The sequence below is a fragment of the Rousettus aegyptiacus genome, unplaced genomic scaffold, assembly GCF_014176215.1.
Source record: "Rousettus aegyptiacus isolate mRouAeg1 unplaced genomic scaffold, mRouAeg1.p scaffold_m13_p_14, whole genome shotgun sequence".
In the NCBI taxonomy this organism is placed as follows: Eukaryota; Metazoa; Chordata; class Mammalia; order Chiroptera; family Pteropodidae; genus Rousettus; species Rousettus aegyptiacus.
Window position 1 is genome coordinate 30297757 of NW_023416289.1, and position 19298 is coordinate 30317054.

The 19298-nt window shown below is 55.9% G+C and overlaps 1 protein-coding gene across 6 annotated transcripts in view; it reads right to left on the bottom strand.

The window, feature by feature from the left end:
• Window positions 1-19298, bottom strand: part of CBFA2T3 (CBFA2/RUNX1 partner transcriptional co-repressor 3) — an 88245-nt gene that overhangs the window by 14130 nt on the left and 54817 nt on the right. For 4 of the 6 annotated variants that reach the window (XM_036231550.1, XM_016129438.2, XM_016129440.2 and 1 more), the window contains 4 exons: window positions 7604-7753; window positions 4273-4350; window positions 830-1071; window positions 590-679 (listed from right to left, as the gene is read on the bottom strand). In XM_036231550.1, coding sequence (XP_036087443.1) covers window positions 590-679; window positions 830-1071; window positions 4273-4350; window positions 7604-7724 — 531 coding nt within the window. In that variant the 5' untranslated portion in view covers window positions 7725-7753. Of the gene's footprint in view, window positions 1-589; window positions 680-829; window positions 1072-4272; window positions 4351-7603; window positions 7754-19298 lie in introns of those variants that run through there. The other 2 variants (XM_016129439.2, XM_016129441.2) reach the window with 1 other exon arrangement.

Below are 19298 nucleotides of genomic sequence, written 5' to 3' on the forward strand. Positions count from 1 at the left end.
CTGTGCCTCCATCTGCCCACTGTTCCTCTACCCCTCACTCTGTCCCCTGCCCCACCATCCCTCAGACACAGCAGGCACACCTTGCTTCAGGGCCTTTGCACGTGCCTGGAAGGAAGGCTTTGGGTACCGCTGTCCGCCCGCTCCCTCCCTCCCTTCCTCAGCCCTCATCATTTGCCCCCTTTTTTGTGGTTGGGCACACATCACAGAGTTTATAGCCACTGCTAGTTGGCTCTCTCCCCTCCCAGCCAGGCCATTGGCTTTGGGAGGATCTGTGCCTACTTTGCTCATGGCTATGTCCCCAAGCCTTGCACAGTACCTGGCACATAGTAGGTACTTAAAATCCAGCTGTCCAGTGGATGAATGCCTTCAGGTAATAATAACAAGACTGATTTGAGAGCTCTGTCTTAGAGCACTGGGTTTGGTGGCTGATGAATCCAGTCTGGCAATTAGTTTGCAGCCTTAACTAGTGGGAATCGGTCCTGACTGGTCAGAGCTATTCCCCTAGAGTCCTGGTTGGGCTGAGTACAATGCCTGTTAGAACTGGCAGAGAATGAAGTACGGGCATGAGGGAGCGGAGTTTTGCCATTACCTTCAAGAAGGGGATGACGAATGGCCGCAGTGGGAAGTTGGTGGCCTCCTGGAGCTTGGAATGAAACTCCTCAATGGTCAGTGTAGAGTTCTGTGGGGGAGAAAACCACCTCATGTTAGCCCAAGCCCCATCCGCCCAGCCTGGGGAGGGCAGGAGGCCTGAGGGCTGGGCATGGCCCAGTGTCACAGCATCTTCCCTCAATAGACACATAGCCTCCTTGGCCACGTTACCCAGACTCACCACGAGGCCCAGCACCAGCGTGCGCACGCGCTCTCCGATCTCTGGGGAGATGTCGCTGCCAAACTGCTGCAGGGTGGTGAGGAACCGCTTGAGTTTGCTGAGCTGCCGCGCCCCGCAGGCTGGGGGCAGGTGTTGTGTGGACAGTGAGGCCGTGGACGAGGTGGCCGGGCCATTGCTGAAGCCGTTGGGTGTGGATGGGGTGCCATTGATGGCGGTTGGTGAGTGGCTGCTGCCGTTCATCACTGTGGGGGAGGGGGGAGGGGGAGATGAGGAGCACAGCAGAGAGTTGCAGGCCCCCCACTACAGCCACAGGGATATCACGAGGGTACCCACACCCATTACAGATGCACAGAACAGGGCCTGGAAAGGTGTGTGCTTGACCCAGGGCCTCAGTGGGTGGAGTCTTCACGGTCAGACCCTCCACACCCCAGGGGTGTGCCACAGCCCCCATGTGGCCTGGCAGATGCCCACCTGCCAGCCAGGCTGCTCGGTGTCCACTGTGAACAGGCAGAGGGGCTTCTCTACTACTAGGGATCTGCCAGCCTACTTCTCCTCTTCTCGGGAGAGGTCACTTATTCACCTGAGAGACTGATGACCCCACCTCCACCATGACAGCCCCGAGAGGGGTACAGTCCCACGCAGGCCCCAATGCCCAGACTGACAGGGCTGGGGTGAGGCAGAGGGACCTGGATTGCCTGGACAAGTGGGGCTGAATCCTGGAGAGGAGGCACTGCGCCAACTGCTCTTTGGGGCTGCTACACGCACACTGATATGTGTGACATGGGCCCCAGGCTGTGGTGAGGGACAAGCGAGTGACCTAAGGGACCTGTGATGGACCCACTGCAGGGGACCCGGGAAAAGCATCCCAGGGCTAGCAGATGCCAGGGGTGCTGTGAAATGGTCTCAGGGAAGGACCTCCTCCCTCAGCCCCAGGTGACAGAGCCTTCCCAATGAAGGCTGGGAGAGCCCTCCATAATCTGCATCCTGGTCCCCTGGCCTCAGAAACCTGAGCAGTGATCATCAGGGTCTACAGAGAGGTCAGAGGTCACAGGCTCCCAGGGCCATTGATGATGATGGAGGGGGCTCCAGAAAGGGGGATGGGGGAGGGCGGGATACCTCTGGGATGCCTAAAGCTCAAGTACTAAGTCTAGGGGCCACTCACATCTTGTGTCCTTGGCCACTGCACTGCACAGACACCTGCTCCAGATGGCTTGCTCATGTTCGCACACTCAGCCCCTCGCATGCTCACCTGCCTGTTCTCTCATCCTACATATATAAGCACCCCTTGCATGGGGGTTGAGAGTGAGTCTCCTGCCTGAGGCCCTGCAGCTGCCTGAACTAACCCAGACATGCTGTGTGTGAGACTCAGTGCCTGGCCTCAGTTTCTTCATCTGCAAATGGCCCTGGGTCCAAACCAGAGAGGTAGGGCTTCTCTACTCCACAGGCATCTGGCCCCTCCGCTCCAGGCTCCCCTGGCTTGTACAACTCGACCAGCAGCATCTCAGGTTGTCCTCCCACCACTGGGAAGAGCCAGAAATGTTTGACCCTGATTGCTTTTACATGTGGGTGATCACTCATTGATAATTGGCCCCTACTTAGCCAGAAGTTTGGAAACCACTGACTGAAGGCAGGGTTGACACAAAAACAGATGTGCTGCCTCCCTCCGGAGACGGGACAGGCGCAGGAGTGGAGCCCGGCACCCTGCTCCTGGGCCCGCGTCCTCCCCAGCGCAGCCTTCCCTCCCCCAGAGACGGAGACACACGCAAGTGGAAACCTGTTTTCCCTTCTGGGCCCTGGAAGTGACACACGGACTCTGAAATAATCCCACCAGAGAGGTGCGCCTGATTCGGGCCTTCCTCCTCCCTCTGGGATGGAGAGCGAACGCGAGACACAGGACAGGAAGAGGCCCCGTGCCCCACCCGTCTAAAGTTTTGTCCAGAGGACCCTTAGAGAGACCAGAAGAACCTAGTTGTGCTAATTTTCTGTCTCACCAGCGAGCTTAAGCTAACTCCATAGTGGACAGTGACATACACACACCCTGGCCAAGACCGATGACAGACACTGGCGGTCACTCTAGCCCGGCCAATAGATGGCCTGCAGCCACGGAAGGCCTCACTGCAGTGGGGGCTCACTCCTCAGGGTAGAGCTATGCTATCACCTGAGGTCTGTACCTTCCAGAGGCTTCTAAGACGTGCAGCTGTCCACGCTGCCTGGGCCCCCACCCGCCGGCCCCTGGCCTGGCCTGGGCCTGGCCTCCCTGCAGCTCCCTTACCAGCCTGCCCTCGGCGCCTGGGTCCTCCCGGAGGCCTGCTTGCCCTCGCTGGCCTGTGCTCCCTCCCGCAGGCTGCTGGGTAGTCTCAGCAGCTTGCTAAAGAGACGCCGAAAATAACCCCCGGCCACAAGTGCTTTCATTCCACAACAGGTGTGTTACTAAGTTAGACCACACACGTGTCCCCGGCTGAGGTTTGGGGGCACACACTGGCACCCCTGCAGCTCCCCCAGCTCTAGGCTTGGGTGGGGGTCAGGCTTCGATGAGGAAGCTACAAACAGCAACCCCCCACCCCCACCCCGCCCATGCTAACCTCTCTTCCTACCACAGGGGTGGCTCAGGGGCTGAGAATCACATAGTCCTGAGAGCGCTGCATCTTAGCAGACAAGCTGGATCCAGGACTCACAGAATGACAAGGAGGACCATAGCATCACAGGGCATAAATAATGCACAGTTGTTATATCATCTTCACTTGGAGCTGGGAGCTACATGGTGGCCACGCCTGAACTGTACAGCGCAACTAGCTTGTAGTGGGGACCTGTCCTGCCACTGGCTGACAAACACTCTGAGCATCGCCCCATCAGAACTTTTCGTTATGAACATCAGCTGCAGCCCAAGCACTGTGATGGAAATGCCCACTAGTGACCAATGTCTGCTGAACACCCAGTATGCGCTAGGCCTTGCGCTGACTCGACCAGCAGCATCTCACGGTCCTTTGTAACTGCCCTGGCACCAGGTGCCCTGATGACTTCCAGGTGGGGAAACTGAAGCACAGGTGGCGGCACATGCCCAAGGTCACCCCACTGGGAAGTGGAAGAGCTGGAACTCGACATATGATGGGATCTGTCCTTGAGATGCCAAGCTACAGACTTTCAGTTCTAAGATCTGCCATATTTGCCCTGTTTTGTGGACTGGGGAAAGGGAGCACAGAGAGGGTATCCACCTGCCTAAGGTCACACAGCTTGCGAGCAGCAGGGTCTGGGACTCAGGGACCTCGACTGCTCTCCTGGGCCTGCCCCTCGGACCCCTCTCCCTATGGGAGGCAGGTCTCACTGACACGGCAGATGCAACAGTGGGTTGCACGGGCAGTGGGGTCATTGCTACAGCCTCCCCAGGGCAGAGTGTGCTGGCAACGGCCTCCCGGGAGGCCCATGGTTTTTGTTATTTTACTTACAAAGACAGACCATAGACCATTTTAAGCAGCCATGAAAACGGCCGTGGGGCAGAGACATCGCAGGCCCGTCCTCTCGATCTGTAAGCAAAATAAGAAAAACACGCTGTCAGGAAAGGGGCCGCGGGCAGGCGGATCTGCCCCGTGGGGTGTCTGCAGTTGACCCCTCCCCTCTCTGCCTCTTAACAGCAGTTTTGGGGATCACCACCTTCGGCCAGTTGTTTCTTTCTTTGGGCCTCAGTTTCTTCTGTAAAATGGCAGGGCTGGATTGGGGTTTCTCTTAGGGCCATTTCTGGCAGGACTTTCTAGGGGCCTACAAGAATTTTGGCATTCCATAAGCCTGGGTGGGATACCCTGGTTCTTAAAAAGCGCTCTTCCTGGAAGCCGCCTGGTGATCCCACTCAGCACTATCCTCAAGGGACCTGGAGCCCAAGCTGACTTGTGATTTAGGGCATGGGGTCTCCACTAACAGACAACCAAGTGGTAGTTCCAAAAGAAGCCCAGGACCAAGCTGCCATGAGGGGAAGAAGCAACAAACAGAAAGGGAAATTTGATTTGTCTGTGCTGGAGTTAGTGGGTGGAAGCCACAAGGAGACAGGGTGTATGTACCACTGTCATCAGAGTGAGTCCCCCGTCACAGGGAATAATCAAGAGCAGGTGGAGTGTCAGCCCTTTGAGAGTCCTCTCAGCTGTAAAGTAGCGCCTCACATTCCTTCCCAGAGTTCTCTATGTCCTTCTGCCCACCTCCCTGGCAATGTCTCAGCTTCAACTCCAAAATGAATTTGTGGCCAGGGTAAGAAAAACCACAACCCTCGAGCCGTGGTTCAGGGTCAGCCTCTGGTCAGCATGGCTCATAGGCTGGTCCTGGAGAAGCTCGGGAGGCTCTTGGCAGGAATCCATGGCTGAGTGCAGAGGCTCCATCCATTTGGGCTGTCACCAGCCAGGTGCACAGACATGGTCAACCACCCTCTTTCAGGGAATTCCTCCAGTTAGAGAACAACTCTGAAGCCACCCTGGAGGTGGCCCGACACTCAGATGAATGACCCTAGCAGCCTGGTGGAAGTAAAGCACTGCTTAGAAAAGAAAGAACCACTTGTTTCTTCATGACCTCTGTGCTCTAAATAGAGCCGGGACCTCGAATCCAGGAGCATGAGCCCGAGGTGGGTGGGGGCACATGGGGACGGAAAAGGCACGAAGGGAGGACCCTGAACCACACACAGACCTGCTGCCCACATGCACATCTGTTCATAGGCCTCATGAAAGCACTCTTGGGTGGTGTTAGCTGACCCCGGCCCTGTCCCTGACCTGGAACATCTGGTTCCCGGAGCAGTGCTTTCTGGAATATGGGCTCCTGGACCAAGAATTATAGTAGCCTGAGCAAGACGTGCCCATGAGGGTCAGGGACAAGGCTCAGAGCCCTCAGCCTACATCAAGTGTCTGCTGTTTTCTCCTGCTTGGACTAGAACACTGGAGGTGGGTTGTTGCTTGAGATGGAGGCCCCTGGCCTTGGTTCTTGGGAACTGCTGCCATCCTGTCACAAGTAATTCCTTTTCTCCCCACCTGAGGTGCAGGCTGGTGAAGTAAAACACACCATAAGCCTCCCTGCTCTACCTATGGGGCCCGGACGAGGTGGCGACTGTTTAATAAACAGAGATTCTGCCTTCATTTCAGTCAGAGGTAAGGACTGACTCTTCCAGAAGACAGGGAAGGGTGACCCGATGGCCACAGTGGCCATGCGAGAATGGTGTGTGTGAGAAAGCCCAGTCAGCGTCTGCCCTCTTCCAGTGTGGCTGACATAGGCAGACCCGGACCTGCGGGCTGAGGGCTGTGGAGTGAGAGTCCTGCTGCCTTGGGCCCCATCTTGGGGCAGGAGGCAGAGCCAGGGGCTTGTTCCAGTCTCCGTTACCCACGGGGACCCTGGCTCAGATCTCCTAAGAAGGGGGAGCTGGAACCTTCTGTACCGGGTGAAGGTGCAGGGAGGGGCGTGTGATCACTCAGCTCCTACTGTATGCTGAGACATATCTGTTTTCAGGCGGCCATACCTGGGAGCAGATGGTAATGTCCCTTTTATCAAACTGAAACTTATTTTAAAACCAACATTCTACAAACAAAGGGCTGAGCCTGACCCCATAGTCAATGCCTTTGTTCAAAGCGGGGCTGGGTCACAATGAAGCCAGGGCTGGCTTTGAGTGGCAGAACCGGTGCCTTTCATGTCCAGAGATAAAGGGAGACACACCAGGCCCTGTGGTCCAACCCGGGTTCTAGGCAGAGCTGTGGGCCCTGGCTGGAGCCAGCTGCTCTTACTTCTTAGCCTAGTGGGGACCAGGGACCACCGGCTGAGGAGATGAAGGTTCCTGCCACAGAGAGGGGCTTCACTTGGGTTTCAAAGCCTGGGGAAGGGTCCTCGGATATGGGATTTCTGGCATTTGATCATGGGGGTGGGGCTGGCAAATGGATTCTCTCTATCGCATATCAGAAACCTTTACAGGGCCTTGGCCTCGGGGTCAGGGAACACTGTCCCCCACACTGGCTGCTCAGGACCCAAAGTCACTGAGTCCCCAACCTCTCTGACTTGAAGAAACAGGGCTTCAGCAGTGGTTATAGACTCTAGAAGCCTACCCAGAGCTGCTGTGAGTGCTGAGATGCTCAACCCAGATCTGCCCAGGGCCAGCGAGACACTGCCTGAGGCTCTGGTCTGCCCACCATCTCACTGGCAGCTCAGGCCCTGCCAACCCCAGTTCCTGGCTGACCCTCACACCCTGCTATGGCCCAGCCACAGAGCCCCTGGTATCTGAGCCAGTGTGGAGCTCTTCCCTGGTCAGAGCCACCTCTGGCCAGGGTGCAGGGTGCAGGTCTGACTGAATTCACCTGTACTCTACTAACCTGCTGTGTAACTATGGGCAAGTCCTTGTCCCTTTCTGAGCTCCAAATATAACAGCTAACTTTGATGAAATGCTCACGATATGCTAGCCACTGGGTAAGAACTTCTATTAACTCGTTTGTCTTCACAACAGCTCCGTGAGGCAGGGACTACAGCCAGCCTTGCTTTATAAATGAGGAATGTCGGGTCCAGAAAGGTTAAGTAGCTTGCCTAAGGCTACACGGCTACAAAGTAGAAGAGATGGGATTTGAACCTCAATGCTTGGGCTCTAAGGCATGACGAGATCCTCCCTCTCAAGGGTCTAGTGATGGGTATTTAAGGGTTCAGGGTAGAGGAGCCACAGCACTAGCTCCATTTGCACGCAATGAGGTTTCGAGACTCAGATAACTCAAGGGGCCCCAGAGGCACCTCTCCGCTCTGCTCCACTCAGCGCCCAGCCCTGGGATTACTCACTTGTGTGGGGTGTGAATGAGGGGTGCCGCGTAGCACCCTGGGACGCAGCAGGTGGAGGGGGCGGCATGCTGGGGGGCGTGGACCGGGGCTGTGTCTTCACCTCGGCGGGGGAGTCAGGCATCGCTGCGGCCTTCTTCTCCCTGTCCGCTGCTGCAGCCCGAGGGAGGGAAGAAAGAGAGCCAGTGAAGCAGGTTGAGAGGGGGACAGTGCCACTCCAGCCCCACCTGGTGCCTAGTCAAGGCTCCCTGCCAGCAGCTGGTTTGGGCCTGTGCTGCTGGGGCCCAGGTAGGGAACACTCAGCTGGACAGCAGGTGGCTCCTGGCTTTGCCTACAAAGCCAGGCCCAGTCTCAGGGCCTGGTCCACCCCAGCTAAGCCCCAAGTGTGCTCATAGGTAGATGATATCCCACCCACCAGACCAAGGGCTGGCCAGGACAGGCCATCTGACAAAAGGATAGGCTTGGGTCAGCCCCTTTCAGGTGGGCTGAGGGTGTGGCTGCAAGAGTCCTGAGCTGGCCAGAACAGGGCGCGAATACTCATTGTGGGGTGGAGGTGGTGGTCCTGGTTCCGCAGACTGGGGAGTCAGGAATACCCCCTGAAGGGCCTGTTCAGATGCCAGCTTCCTCCCCCCTATTTCTGGTTCAACAGGTCTGGGGTGGGCCCAAGAATCTGCATTTCCATTAGAGGCCCTGGTGAGGCTGCTGCAGCAGGTTGGGGCCCCAATCAGGCTGGTCTAGGGGATATTCCAGGACAGACCGGGCAACAGAACCTCATTTTTACCATCTCCTGGCCCTGGGAGCAGGCAGGCTGAGGACACAGTCAATTTCAGGCCACTCTAGGCCTGGCCACTCAAAGTGTGGTCCTCATGTCAGCAGGTTGTGGCCCTGGACAATGTGTCAAGAGTCCCACCTGGTCTGACACTCTGCTAGGGGTCAGATGTGTAGAGAGAGGGTGGAAGTGGAAAAACCAGGCCTGCAGGACCTGGGCCCCTGGCCCCACAAAGCGGGACCCCATGGAAAAGGCCTCAGGTGGTCTTACCAGCTACACACATCCTGAGCCAGCAGCTGCCTGGGAATTCTTTGCAGATAGAAGGAGGTGAACCCTGGGCCTCCCCCTCCATCTTAACACAGGGTCAGCCAGCGCCTGAGTGGGCTGCAAAGACTTGAGAGCAGTGGCTGGGATTTCAGGGGGCCTAGTTGTTCAGGGCCATTGAGGTGGGCATCGTCTACCTGTTACATACAGAGGCGCAGCCCACACTGCCCCAGGCACTGCTCGGAGCTCGTCCTGCTAAAGCCAATGGGTCTCATCCAGGGCCAAGGAGATGGCAGGGTAGAGGCGCTGTCAGGGCTCAATACCCCTTAGCTGTCACACTATGTGACTACAATTCTTGTCCTTTCCGCTTTCCCTCCCATTCTCTCCTACAAGGGCCAATGCAGATCAGGGCAGACACAGAGACACACATGTTTGTCTGGGGTGGCCCAACTCGGGATGGTGATTAATAATGCTAATAAATGGCATTTACTATTATCTGGTGTCCAATACTGTGAACACCCTCCCTTATCTCCCCCTCACCTCTCCCTTCACAGAGCAAAGATGCCCACCCATCTGCAGTACTGAGGTGGGGCTCTCACAACCCTCCATACTCCAGGGCCCCTTTGGGTGAGAGCAAAGCCCCCTTCCCACCGGGCCCCATGGAGGGGAAGCAGCCGGAATCAGCAGCCACCCAGCCTTGCAGCACCTGCTGTCCACTCAGCTGCAGCCGCTGGCCTCTCTCCCACCGGGCACCCCGCCCCCCCCCCGCAGACTGCCTGTCAAGAGGCTGATGGCTGGGCACACGTGCACTGCAGCTGTGGAGCCCGTCAACACCATGCCTGGCTGTAGGGCCAGCAGCCAGTCCCCGGTGACAACCAAAGAAGGCAAGCGTGGCCGGCCACTATGGGCCCCAGGCCACCCTTGTGGGTGCAGGCCATCTTGGCCAGCCCTTCATCTGACCAGGCCACCCCAGGGCAGGCGGTCCCACCGGCACGCCTTGGAGGGCATTTCAGATGCCAGGCTGGGACACGGGACTCAGGGCCTGTTCCAACTTTCCAGAGCCCTTCCACACTGGAGCTTGGCCAGAGACTCAGATATTGAACGAACCAGAGCAGCAGATAAAAGAAAACCCCGCTGGGGAGGGGCAGGCCCACTCCAATGGACCGACACTCCCCACATGGTGCTTGTTTAACAAGCACCTCGCTGTCAAGGCAGACGAAGGGGCTGGATGGGGCCGACTCAACCCATCACACCATCTCCACAGCCCTTGAGAGACAGACTCTGGACACACTCACCCTACGATGCCTGATGGCTCTGAGGATGGAGCAGGCAGCACTCTGCTGGTGCCCAGAGACCTTCCTTGGCAGGAAAGGAAAGGGAGGCAGGCCTGAGGCCATCTGTTTACTCAGGAGAGGAGGCAGACTCACCGCTCGAGGCCCTGCTCTCAGCACTGGACAGTCATTGCTCCTTTTATTCTCACCAAAACTCTGTTTTATAGGCACAGAGAGGTGCTGTAATCTGCCCAAGGGCACACAGCAAGTATAGGTCCCTGCAGGGTCACATGGGTCTACAAAGGTTTCAAAGGCCTTGGTAGTCTAGTTACCACAGGCACCCTTCTTCTTCTAGAAGAGGCATCAGGTCTGGGATTCAAACCCAGGTCAACTGAGGCTGTGCTGGGGAGGGAGCACCCATATTGTCCCACTACCCGCCTGGGTCATGGGTCCTAGGGGCTGCGTATGGTGGGACTACAAGTGCACCCAATGGGACCTCAAGTATTTCTGGAATCTTGTTTGAGTCCTGGCTCTAGTGTCTCCTGGCTGTGTGACCTGGGGCAAGTCACCTCACCTCTCTGAGCCTTTCCACTCTGTAAATGGAGCAACGATGAGCACCTTCCATGGTCAGTCGGGAGGTTAGACAAGAAGATCAAGTGAAGAGTCTGCACACAAGAGCACTCAGTGGAATTTGGCAAAAGTTTATGGAGCAACTCATGCTGAGACCCTGCTCTCAAGGCTGCCCTCAGCATAGACCCCTCCTAGAAAGGAAAAAATGACAAGGGCCCTCGGGAAAGAGCAGAGGTGGTGTGGAGATGGCAAGAAAAAGCATTTGTAGTCAAGGAGAGAAAATGCAAAGGCCGGGGCGTTCAGGGCCTCTGGTTGTGCAGGACGAAGGAAGGTCAGCTGAGGCCGGGCTGGCTGCGGACTGCCTGCACGGCAGTGGGGAGCCCCTGAAGGCTCTGCACAGCAGCTGGAGCGGGTCTTGAGTGTGCACATTGTCTCTCCTGCCTAAATCCCTTCAGCAGCTTCCATGCACATGGGCTTCACCAGGCCTGACCAGGCTTGTGTGGCCTGAGGGCAAACTGCAGGTGCCTCTCCAAGCTCTGAGGAGCTGCCAGACAGGCGCAGTCCTGTTCTCCCTGTGCAAGCTTCCTGCCCTGCCCCCCAATTCAAGGCCTCTTACTGAGCCACGGCTGCTCCTGGGTCCCCTAGGGCCACTGGGAGGCTTAAACCTCTGGTGGCTCCACACACTCTTACTGCCTGGGGCAGCCAGCGTAGGGCTGTCCATGTGGGACCCTGTGCCCATAGCCAGTGAAAGCAGGAGCTGGACAGGGCATGGGGGTGTGGTATGGAGGGATCCAGGGAAGGAGCCCCACCATTGGATGTTGGGTGCCGGTGAGGGGAGACAGCTCCCTCTTTCCCACCAAGTCTGCCGAGGGTGCCAGCACAAGCCAGCTCAGCTGGCACAGACCCCAGCAAGTCCAGACCACCACCTGGAAAACCTGGGCTGGCCCTGTGAGACACTCTTTCCCTCCTCATTCTTGGGTCCCGCCCCCCAAACAGCATCCACTTCGGGTGTCCTCAGACCCAGGCGGAGCTGGGCCCATGCCCTGCACATCCACAGAGGATCTCCTTGAACCCTCACACCCTCCTGAGAAAATGCTGTCAGGGACCACGTGTCACCTCCCCCAGGGCACCTGCCTGTGAGAGGCGGACTAGGCCTGAGCTGTCCATCAGACCCCAAGCTTATAGTGTTTCCTCCATGCTCACCTGAGCCTCTGCTTCCCAAGCTTCAATTCTGGGGTCATCTCGTAGCTCTCAGCGCCCAGACCCACCACTTGCTGGTGGGGGTCCCCATGAACATGTCCCCCTTCAGGGGGCTCTGATTCAGCCGGTCTGGGGTGGGGCCAGGCAGCTGGATTTATGTCTTTTTAGTTAAATTTTTCTTGTAAGATTAACATATAGTAACAGCTGCCCCGATGCAGGGCTCACCAGGTGCCACACACGAATCAGCGCCCCCTACCTCAGGTCAGGGGAAGCAAAGCGACCCTCAGGACTGGCTTTTATTAGGAACCCCATGTGCCAGCTGCTGGACTCACTGTACCTTAACAGCAAGAGGCAGGTCCTTTTATCACACCTATTTATAGCTAGGGAAACAGGCTCAAGGAGGGCAAGTGACTTCCTCAGTGTCTCAGAGCCGGAAGCAGAGAAACTGATGGGCAACAGGGTCTGAGCCCGGAGCATCCACAGCCCCTCAAGCTGGGGAGATTAGAAAGTTTTCACACAGGACCAGCTGGGCTCAGACCCAGCGCTGCCCGGGACACCATGTGGGCTAACCAGAACACAGAAGGGGCAGCTGCCAGGGGTTTGGGGTGGGTGGGGGGAGGCAATCATTGCTGAGTTAGCGGGCAATGCCCTAGGTACCCCAACTCTGGGCAAGTGAGGGCGAGGGTCATCTTCCCAAGTCCAGGGGACTCTCTTCAAATCTCAGGGTGTCTGGGAAGTAAAAACTGAGACCCAACCACCAGTGTCACCTGCTCCATTAGCAGCCAGGGCCAAGGCCCGTGTTGGTGGCAGCCCCAGGACTCTGACCCTCTAAGGCACCCTGTTTTTTTCTTTCTAAACAGCCTGTCAGGCTCAATTTTGCAAGAAACCTGCCTTAAAGAGGACTCAACCTCACAGGAGCTTAGAATCTGGGGGACGGACACCGAGCCTTGTCACCCGACACTGGGGGTTCCCCCAGCCCTCCTGGGGTCCTGTACAGTGTCACAACCAGAATAGTGGCCAGTACAGGTGGAGTACAGCTCTGGGGGTGTCAGGCCCCTTACCCCATTGTCCTGGCTTACAGTTAGGAGGTGAGGGGCCTGCAGGGCTGGGGAGCCCCGATGTACATGGAAAGGAACATTTGTTAGGCAACAGGTCTGGCCAGCAGACTCGTGTAGGCTTCCCATGACCTTCGAAGGCAGAAGGCAGACAGTGCTTCTTTCCATTTTATAGATGGAAAAACTAAGGCACAGAGAGGCTCAGAGACCCGCCCAACTCACACAGCTGAGAAGGGGGCTGAACGTGGACCTAGCGTCTCACCCACCTGTCCACAAGGCCTGCTGCTCAAGGTGCCTTCCTTCCCTCATCTGCTCGTCTTCTAATGGTCTGTCCTCCTACCCCCCACAGGGGCTTTCTTTGTTGTCTGTCCTACCCTGAATCCACAGGAATGGGGGGCCTGCTGGCCACCAAGTGCCTGGTGTCTTAATGTCGGTCTGAGTGTGCAGGAGCTGATTCACAATGGCCCAGTGAGCGAGAGCGGGGAGGGCGGGCAGAGACACTGTGTCCTCTCCAGCCCCTGGGATCCCAGCGTCCGTCCTCCTCCAGTCCCATTGTCCCAGCTCTCCCCCACCACACCCCCGCTCTGCTGCTCCCAGACCTCAAGAACATTCCCAGACCCCGTGTTCCCAGGGCCCATGGGACACCCTGCGTCTTTCCCAGACGGCGTATCCAGTTCCCAGCTAAATGTCACTAATCCATCGGCAGAGGAAGCAGCTCTCCAAGGCCAGGCGGAGTCGGTGGGAAAGAACACGGAATGTGCCGGAACAAGCCACCCCATCCATCACTGTCCCTGTCCGCCTGTGGTTCCCAGCCCACCCTGCCTGGCTGAGAACTGGCCACAGCCCAGCGCTCCCAGCCTGGGGTTCTAGAACCTTCTGCAGGAGGAGGACCTGCTAGCATCAGCACATCTCTTCTTCCCGGCTTTGCCCTCCTCCAATCCATGTTGCTCCAGGAAATAACAAGTCCCTGCTTTGATCTTTTACAGTCTGATTTCTGCTGTTACCCCATTTGACCCTCATAAAAGCCATGGGCCGTAGAAAGGTGGTAGATAACAACAGGTTATCCACATCAGGCCCTTCGCAAGACACCTACAGGTACTGACAGGTAACAAACCTATGACCCTGACCTGAGCACTCCACATGAACCACCTCATTTCGTCCCTATAGCAAGCCTATGAGTTGGGCAGATGAGGAAACTGAGGCACAGGGAAGGAAAGCCTTGAGCCCAGGGTGTCTGGCTTCAGAGGCCACTTTCTGTGGGGTCTTGGGACGTGCTCCTGCACGGGACTGGGTAGGTGCTGCTCCTGGGTCCTGGCTGTCCCAGGTTGGATGCAGCTCTGTGCCAGGCCCCTTTCCTGGTGCTGGCCTGCAGGCAGGGGTTCCTGAGGTCCATGGGAGACCGCGGAAGGGCCCCGAAGGTTCCAGGATCCCCTCAAGTTCCCAAGATGATGGAGAGGCCAGCTTTAGAAGTAATGAGTGTATGAGCAGAAGCCTTTCCTGGGGCTTCTGGGCAGGCAGGGAGCTCAGAGAGGGGTGTGCCTCAGTTTCCTTGTCTGTAAACAGGCAGAACAGGGGGCTTGGTGGCGACTCTGGTCACACTGTCCCCAGTCTTAGTTTCCATATGTGCAAGCAGGGAAAAGGAGAGAGCATGAAATGTGCACAAGAAGTCACTGGTCATCTTGGCGACTCTAATGGTGGTGAGGACAAAAGGAAACCACCATAGTAATAACCATTACTATGTCCAATTATTTTCCTTTTGCATCTTCCAAATATTGCACCTTCCTAGTAGAGAAAGTGCAGATGAGCAAAAGAAAGGTAAGGCCCCTGTGAGGCTATCCAGCCAAGATCATGCTCACTGTGTCCTCCACAACTGGGTAGATGGACAAGCCCATCCCCACTGTCCCCTGAGAGGTGAGGGCTCTGCAGGCGGGTGCAGGGCAGACCTGGGAACTGGGCCCCAGTCTCTGAATTCCAGCTTCTGCCTTGGTGGGCAGCGGGCCACTATCCTGAAACTCCTGCCAAGGTAAACCCGTCTGCTTTTCTTTCTTGGGAACCAGAGGGACAAGCTGCCCTCTAAGGCTTATTTATTTCCCAAGACTGGTAAAGGTGGCTGCCCTGTGCCTCAGCCAGCACCTTGAGAGCCCTCAGGATCCTTTGTGACTCCCTCTGTCAGGAGTTTCTTCCCCTGGATACCTGGAGACTTGCCTGCATCCTCCACATGCACAACTGAGAGTCTAGGATGTGACCAGGCGCACGATGGTACTCGACCAATATTTGCTGAATCATGACCTAGAGGATCCAGGAAGACAGTCCCTCTGTCTTCCAAGGTTGTCCCAGCTTCCCTGACCCCTCCAGCTCCCTTTTAGCAGATGTGGATCCTGACCCTTCTGCCTCAGATCCGGCCCTTAGTACTGACACTTCCTAGGCCACCTTCCCTGTGTGGCAAAGTCCTGGCCCAGGTGGCCGTCTGGGGTAGGGAGGTGAGGGGTTCATCTAAGCCCACAGCTCCACGAGGCCTCCTGGCTCAGAGTTCTGACTCCTTGACACTGCCGCCCCACCAGGATTTTCATCCATTTGCTCATTCATTCATTCATTCATTCATAGACCTCCTGTTACAATGACTCTTGACTCTCTCAGGCCCGAAGCCTCCTTCTAATTACAAATAACCCCTGAACTCCCACAAGCCTGATGCCAAATGATGGAGGAGATAGAAATGCAAGCGTGTTTCAGGAGAAACCAGGCCAAGTAGTGCACGGTGAGGTCACACGTGCATCAGGGCGTCCCTCATGAGCAGGACCCTCTAGAAGGTGTAATGGGGCCCATGGACAACAACACAGCACAGTGAGCACGGGGTGCTGGGTTGGGGACGGCCATCGCGGATGCCATCAATGGTCCACTAAGCGGTTCTGTGAGGTCTCCTGGTTTCTGGAGCAGCCCTTCTGAGCATTTGGTGCCCACAGGGTCCCTTTGTGTGCACATGAAGAGCGGACGTCTGTTCTAACTCACAAGGTCCTAGGCAGGTTTTGTGGCCTCGTAACTGTGGAACCTTGAAGGCCATGAGAGACGTAGGGTGATGCAGGGAAGACCTTACATTGAAAGCCCCAAATGCTAGAAGGGCCCCATTGCTGGGATGATCCCAAGCACCCCTTGGTGGGAGATTAACCTCCTTTGAGCCCCTGACTACCCTGTACTAGCTGCTGTGTGGAGTGTGGGAGAGGTGAGACATGCTGCACTACCAGTTCACAGAGGGGCCCCCAGAGTGGCCAGAACTTAAGATGCAAAGCAGCGGGTGGGAGCAGATAGTGGCAAGAAAGTAGAGGCCAGATCTCTCGTGGAGCGGGGGGCATTAGATCCTCTAAACCTTTACTTAGGCAGCTCTGGACCCTAGATTGCCTTCCCTTGACCCTTCAAAGGTGGGTGGGGGGCTTCTCTCCTGGACCCTGTGGTCCAGCCACAGCTCCTGGACCTTTGGAGTCTTGAGTAAGCCAGGTGATCTCCCCACTGAGAGCAAACTTCCTGGTGGACGTGGGGGACCCTGACTCTTCTTGACTCTCCGATAAAAATAAAAGGAGGAAAAAGTTAGGCCTGAACCCCTAGGAAGTATCCATACATGTGTCCTAGGGGTTTGTGACCAGAGCCAGCCAGGGGCTCTCAGCTTAGGGCTCTGGTGGTGGGGGTGCTGCCTGCATGCAGGGAAAACCCAGGATATCGACGCCCCACCCCCATCCAGATGGGAGGGTCTGACGAGGAGGTACCCCTCCCCACCCCCAAGGCCAATGTCAGGGGACTCTCGTCTTTGATCCCCAACCTCTGCAAAGTAGGGGATTTGGGAGGTGGAGCACAGCCTAATGAGTCCCAGGCGCTGGAACTCGAGTCACTTCTCACATCTGGATTCTATTAAGGCCTCCACCGCCCAGCGAATAAGTAATAATATAAAAACACAAGGCTTAGTATTTTCCCTTCCATCGGTCCAGGCGGGCCTCTTGCCCAGCCTTTCCCGGTCTGTGGGTCCTGACCCAGGTAGGCTGTTCCTCTGCCTGCCACTACCCTTCCCACAGTACAGCACTGAGCCACCCCTGGCTGCCTGGCCCCAGGAACTCCGACCTCTGGGCCTGTGGTTGATGACTGTGAAGGTTGCAGGTAGCCATAGCAACAGTGCTTTGTCGTGAGTCAGGAAATCTGAGTTCCCATTCTGCTCTACGACCAACTAACTATGAACTTAGGGAAATTACCCCAGCTTGCCTCTGAGTCCCAGTTTACCTATCAGTAAAATGGGGCTCATAACTTTCACTTCTCCGTGTGGGCGTGGTCTCAAACAAAGAACCCACAAGGGCTTTGTGAACTGGGAGTTTGAGGGACTCTGGCCATCAGTCTCTCGGCTGGAACGTCAGTGGCTTTTCTACTTTGGGCATCAGTTTTCTCACCTGTGAAATAGGGATGAGAACAGACTCACCCCATAGAGTCAAGGAAGGGTGAAACTTGCTAATCCACAGAAAACATCCAGCATGTATAGCGCACAGAGCAGACGCTGCCGCGGGGTCCCAGAAGGGTCTGTCCTCGGCATGTTGTGCAACTTTAATTTTAAATAGGCTCTCTTTTGCCAAGAGCTGTTTCTGTGCCTGGGCTCTGAAACCTCTCCCTCATTTGACTCTCCTGACAAAGCCTTGAGGTATTAGGGCCCCAGGTTAAGGATGAGGAAACTGAGGCACAGATTGGTAGTGCCACTTGCCCTAGTCACATAGCTGTCATGCAGCAGATCCCAGGTGCGTCCAGCTCTAAGGTTAATGTCCCTAGATGGTCAGTGGCAGAGCTTGTTCTTACTGTGGATGTGCTTAGAGTTCTCCCAGATGGTGTCAGTGAGCCTGTGTCCAAGGGTGAGTGGGTCCACAAGAGACTATCCCAGGGATACAGATACAGTGAGGAATACTTTGCAAATGGCTAGGCTGCCCTGCCATCATAAGCGGGAGCTCATGCCATCCTGTCGGTGGTGAAGGCAGCCAGTGCACCTGGGTGAGACGGTCCCTTCTACCACCGAGATGATGCAAAACTGAACCAGACACAATCTCAGCAGAACTTCCTTCCAGCTGGGTCCACCCACACCTTCTGAACTAGAAATGCATGGCCTATGTTACACCTACAAATGAACCTGGGACTCATCAAAGAAGCTGGGAAGATATGGCATAACTGTTTGACAGGTGACAGACAGAATGAGTGCCCTCCACACCTCCCATGCTCCATCTGTCCTTTAGTCTCTCCTGCCCAGCACTCACTCTTGTCCTGCACGGAGCCTCTGCACCTGCTAGAACGCTTCCCCCACATCTTTGAAAGGCTGTCTTCTTCTCTTCCTCTCATTATTCAGATTTGGGATCAAATGTCTCTCCTCAGAGCAGCCTTCCCTACCCTCCCAAGTAAAAACTGTCCCCACCCCTGCACTTCCCACTATGCCAGTCAACTTAATCTTTTTGGGGGGCACTTGTCAATACCGGCAACCAATTATGTTGGTCCTTGTGTCTACTGCCTGTCACCTGGATGACACTGTTTTATCTTTCTGTGCACTGTCCCCAGACAGAGCCAAGAATAGTATCTGACATTTAGTAGGTGCTCTATGTAGGTTTTCTGGCTGGCCACTGAGAAAGAGCATATGTCCCACCTGCCCTCTGCTACCCTGAACCCTGTCTATGCACATTTGTGAGTGCAGCTCACTGTGGCAGGAGAGAGCCTGGGCTGGGCCTGGGTCAGGACCTGCACCCCTGCCGGCAGCCCCAGCAAGCAGTTTCCCTGTGTGTAAGTGGGAAGGACAACTCTTTGTGGTGTGTATGAGGACCCAAGAGCTGTTGGAGCCTATTCCATAGCAATTAACCTGGGTTATGGCTACTAAGACCCCCTCCACCTGTGAGGTGAATACATTGCAAAATGGCCTCAATTCTTTGCTCTTCATGACCCACGCCCTTGCGTGTGACTGAAGCTCTTCCCATCCAGAGATAGAGCTGCTTTCCCACCCTTGGATCCAGACTGGCCCTGGGACTTGCTCTGGCCAATAGGATGCAATGGAAGTGATGCCAGCCTGGACACAGAGGACATGAGCTCCACTTGCTCTCTTGTCGAAGCAGCGTGACTGGAGGGTGAGACATGATGGGGCAATTGGCCCAGTTGTCCCAGTCATCTGTGAGTGGGGGAGGTCACAGAGCTGCTGACCACAGACCCAAGAGCAAGCTCAGCAGGGACCATAACTACCCAGATGTACCTGCCTAAATTGAAAGCCTAAAGAACTGTGAACCAAATAATGGTGGTTGTTTTAGGCCACAAAGTTTTAGGGTTGTTCGTTACATAGCATTAGCTAACTGGTACATTTTGGTATTTAGAACTATAACATATTGGAACTAGAAGGGACCTTAGAGACCAACCAATCAGATCTTACAGATGGCAAATTTAAGTTGAATCAGGGCCTTCTGCCTCTTTCTCCGCTCCTCCTATGGTGACTACTTGGCTTGGACAAGCAAGTCCACCTTAGGGAATATGTTTAAAGGGCATCATCGAGGTGCCTGCCAATATTTTTCTATGAGGATATT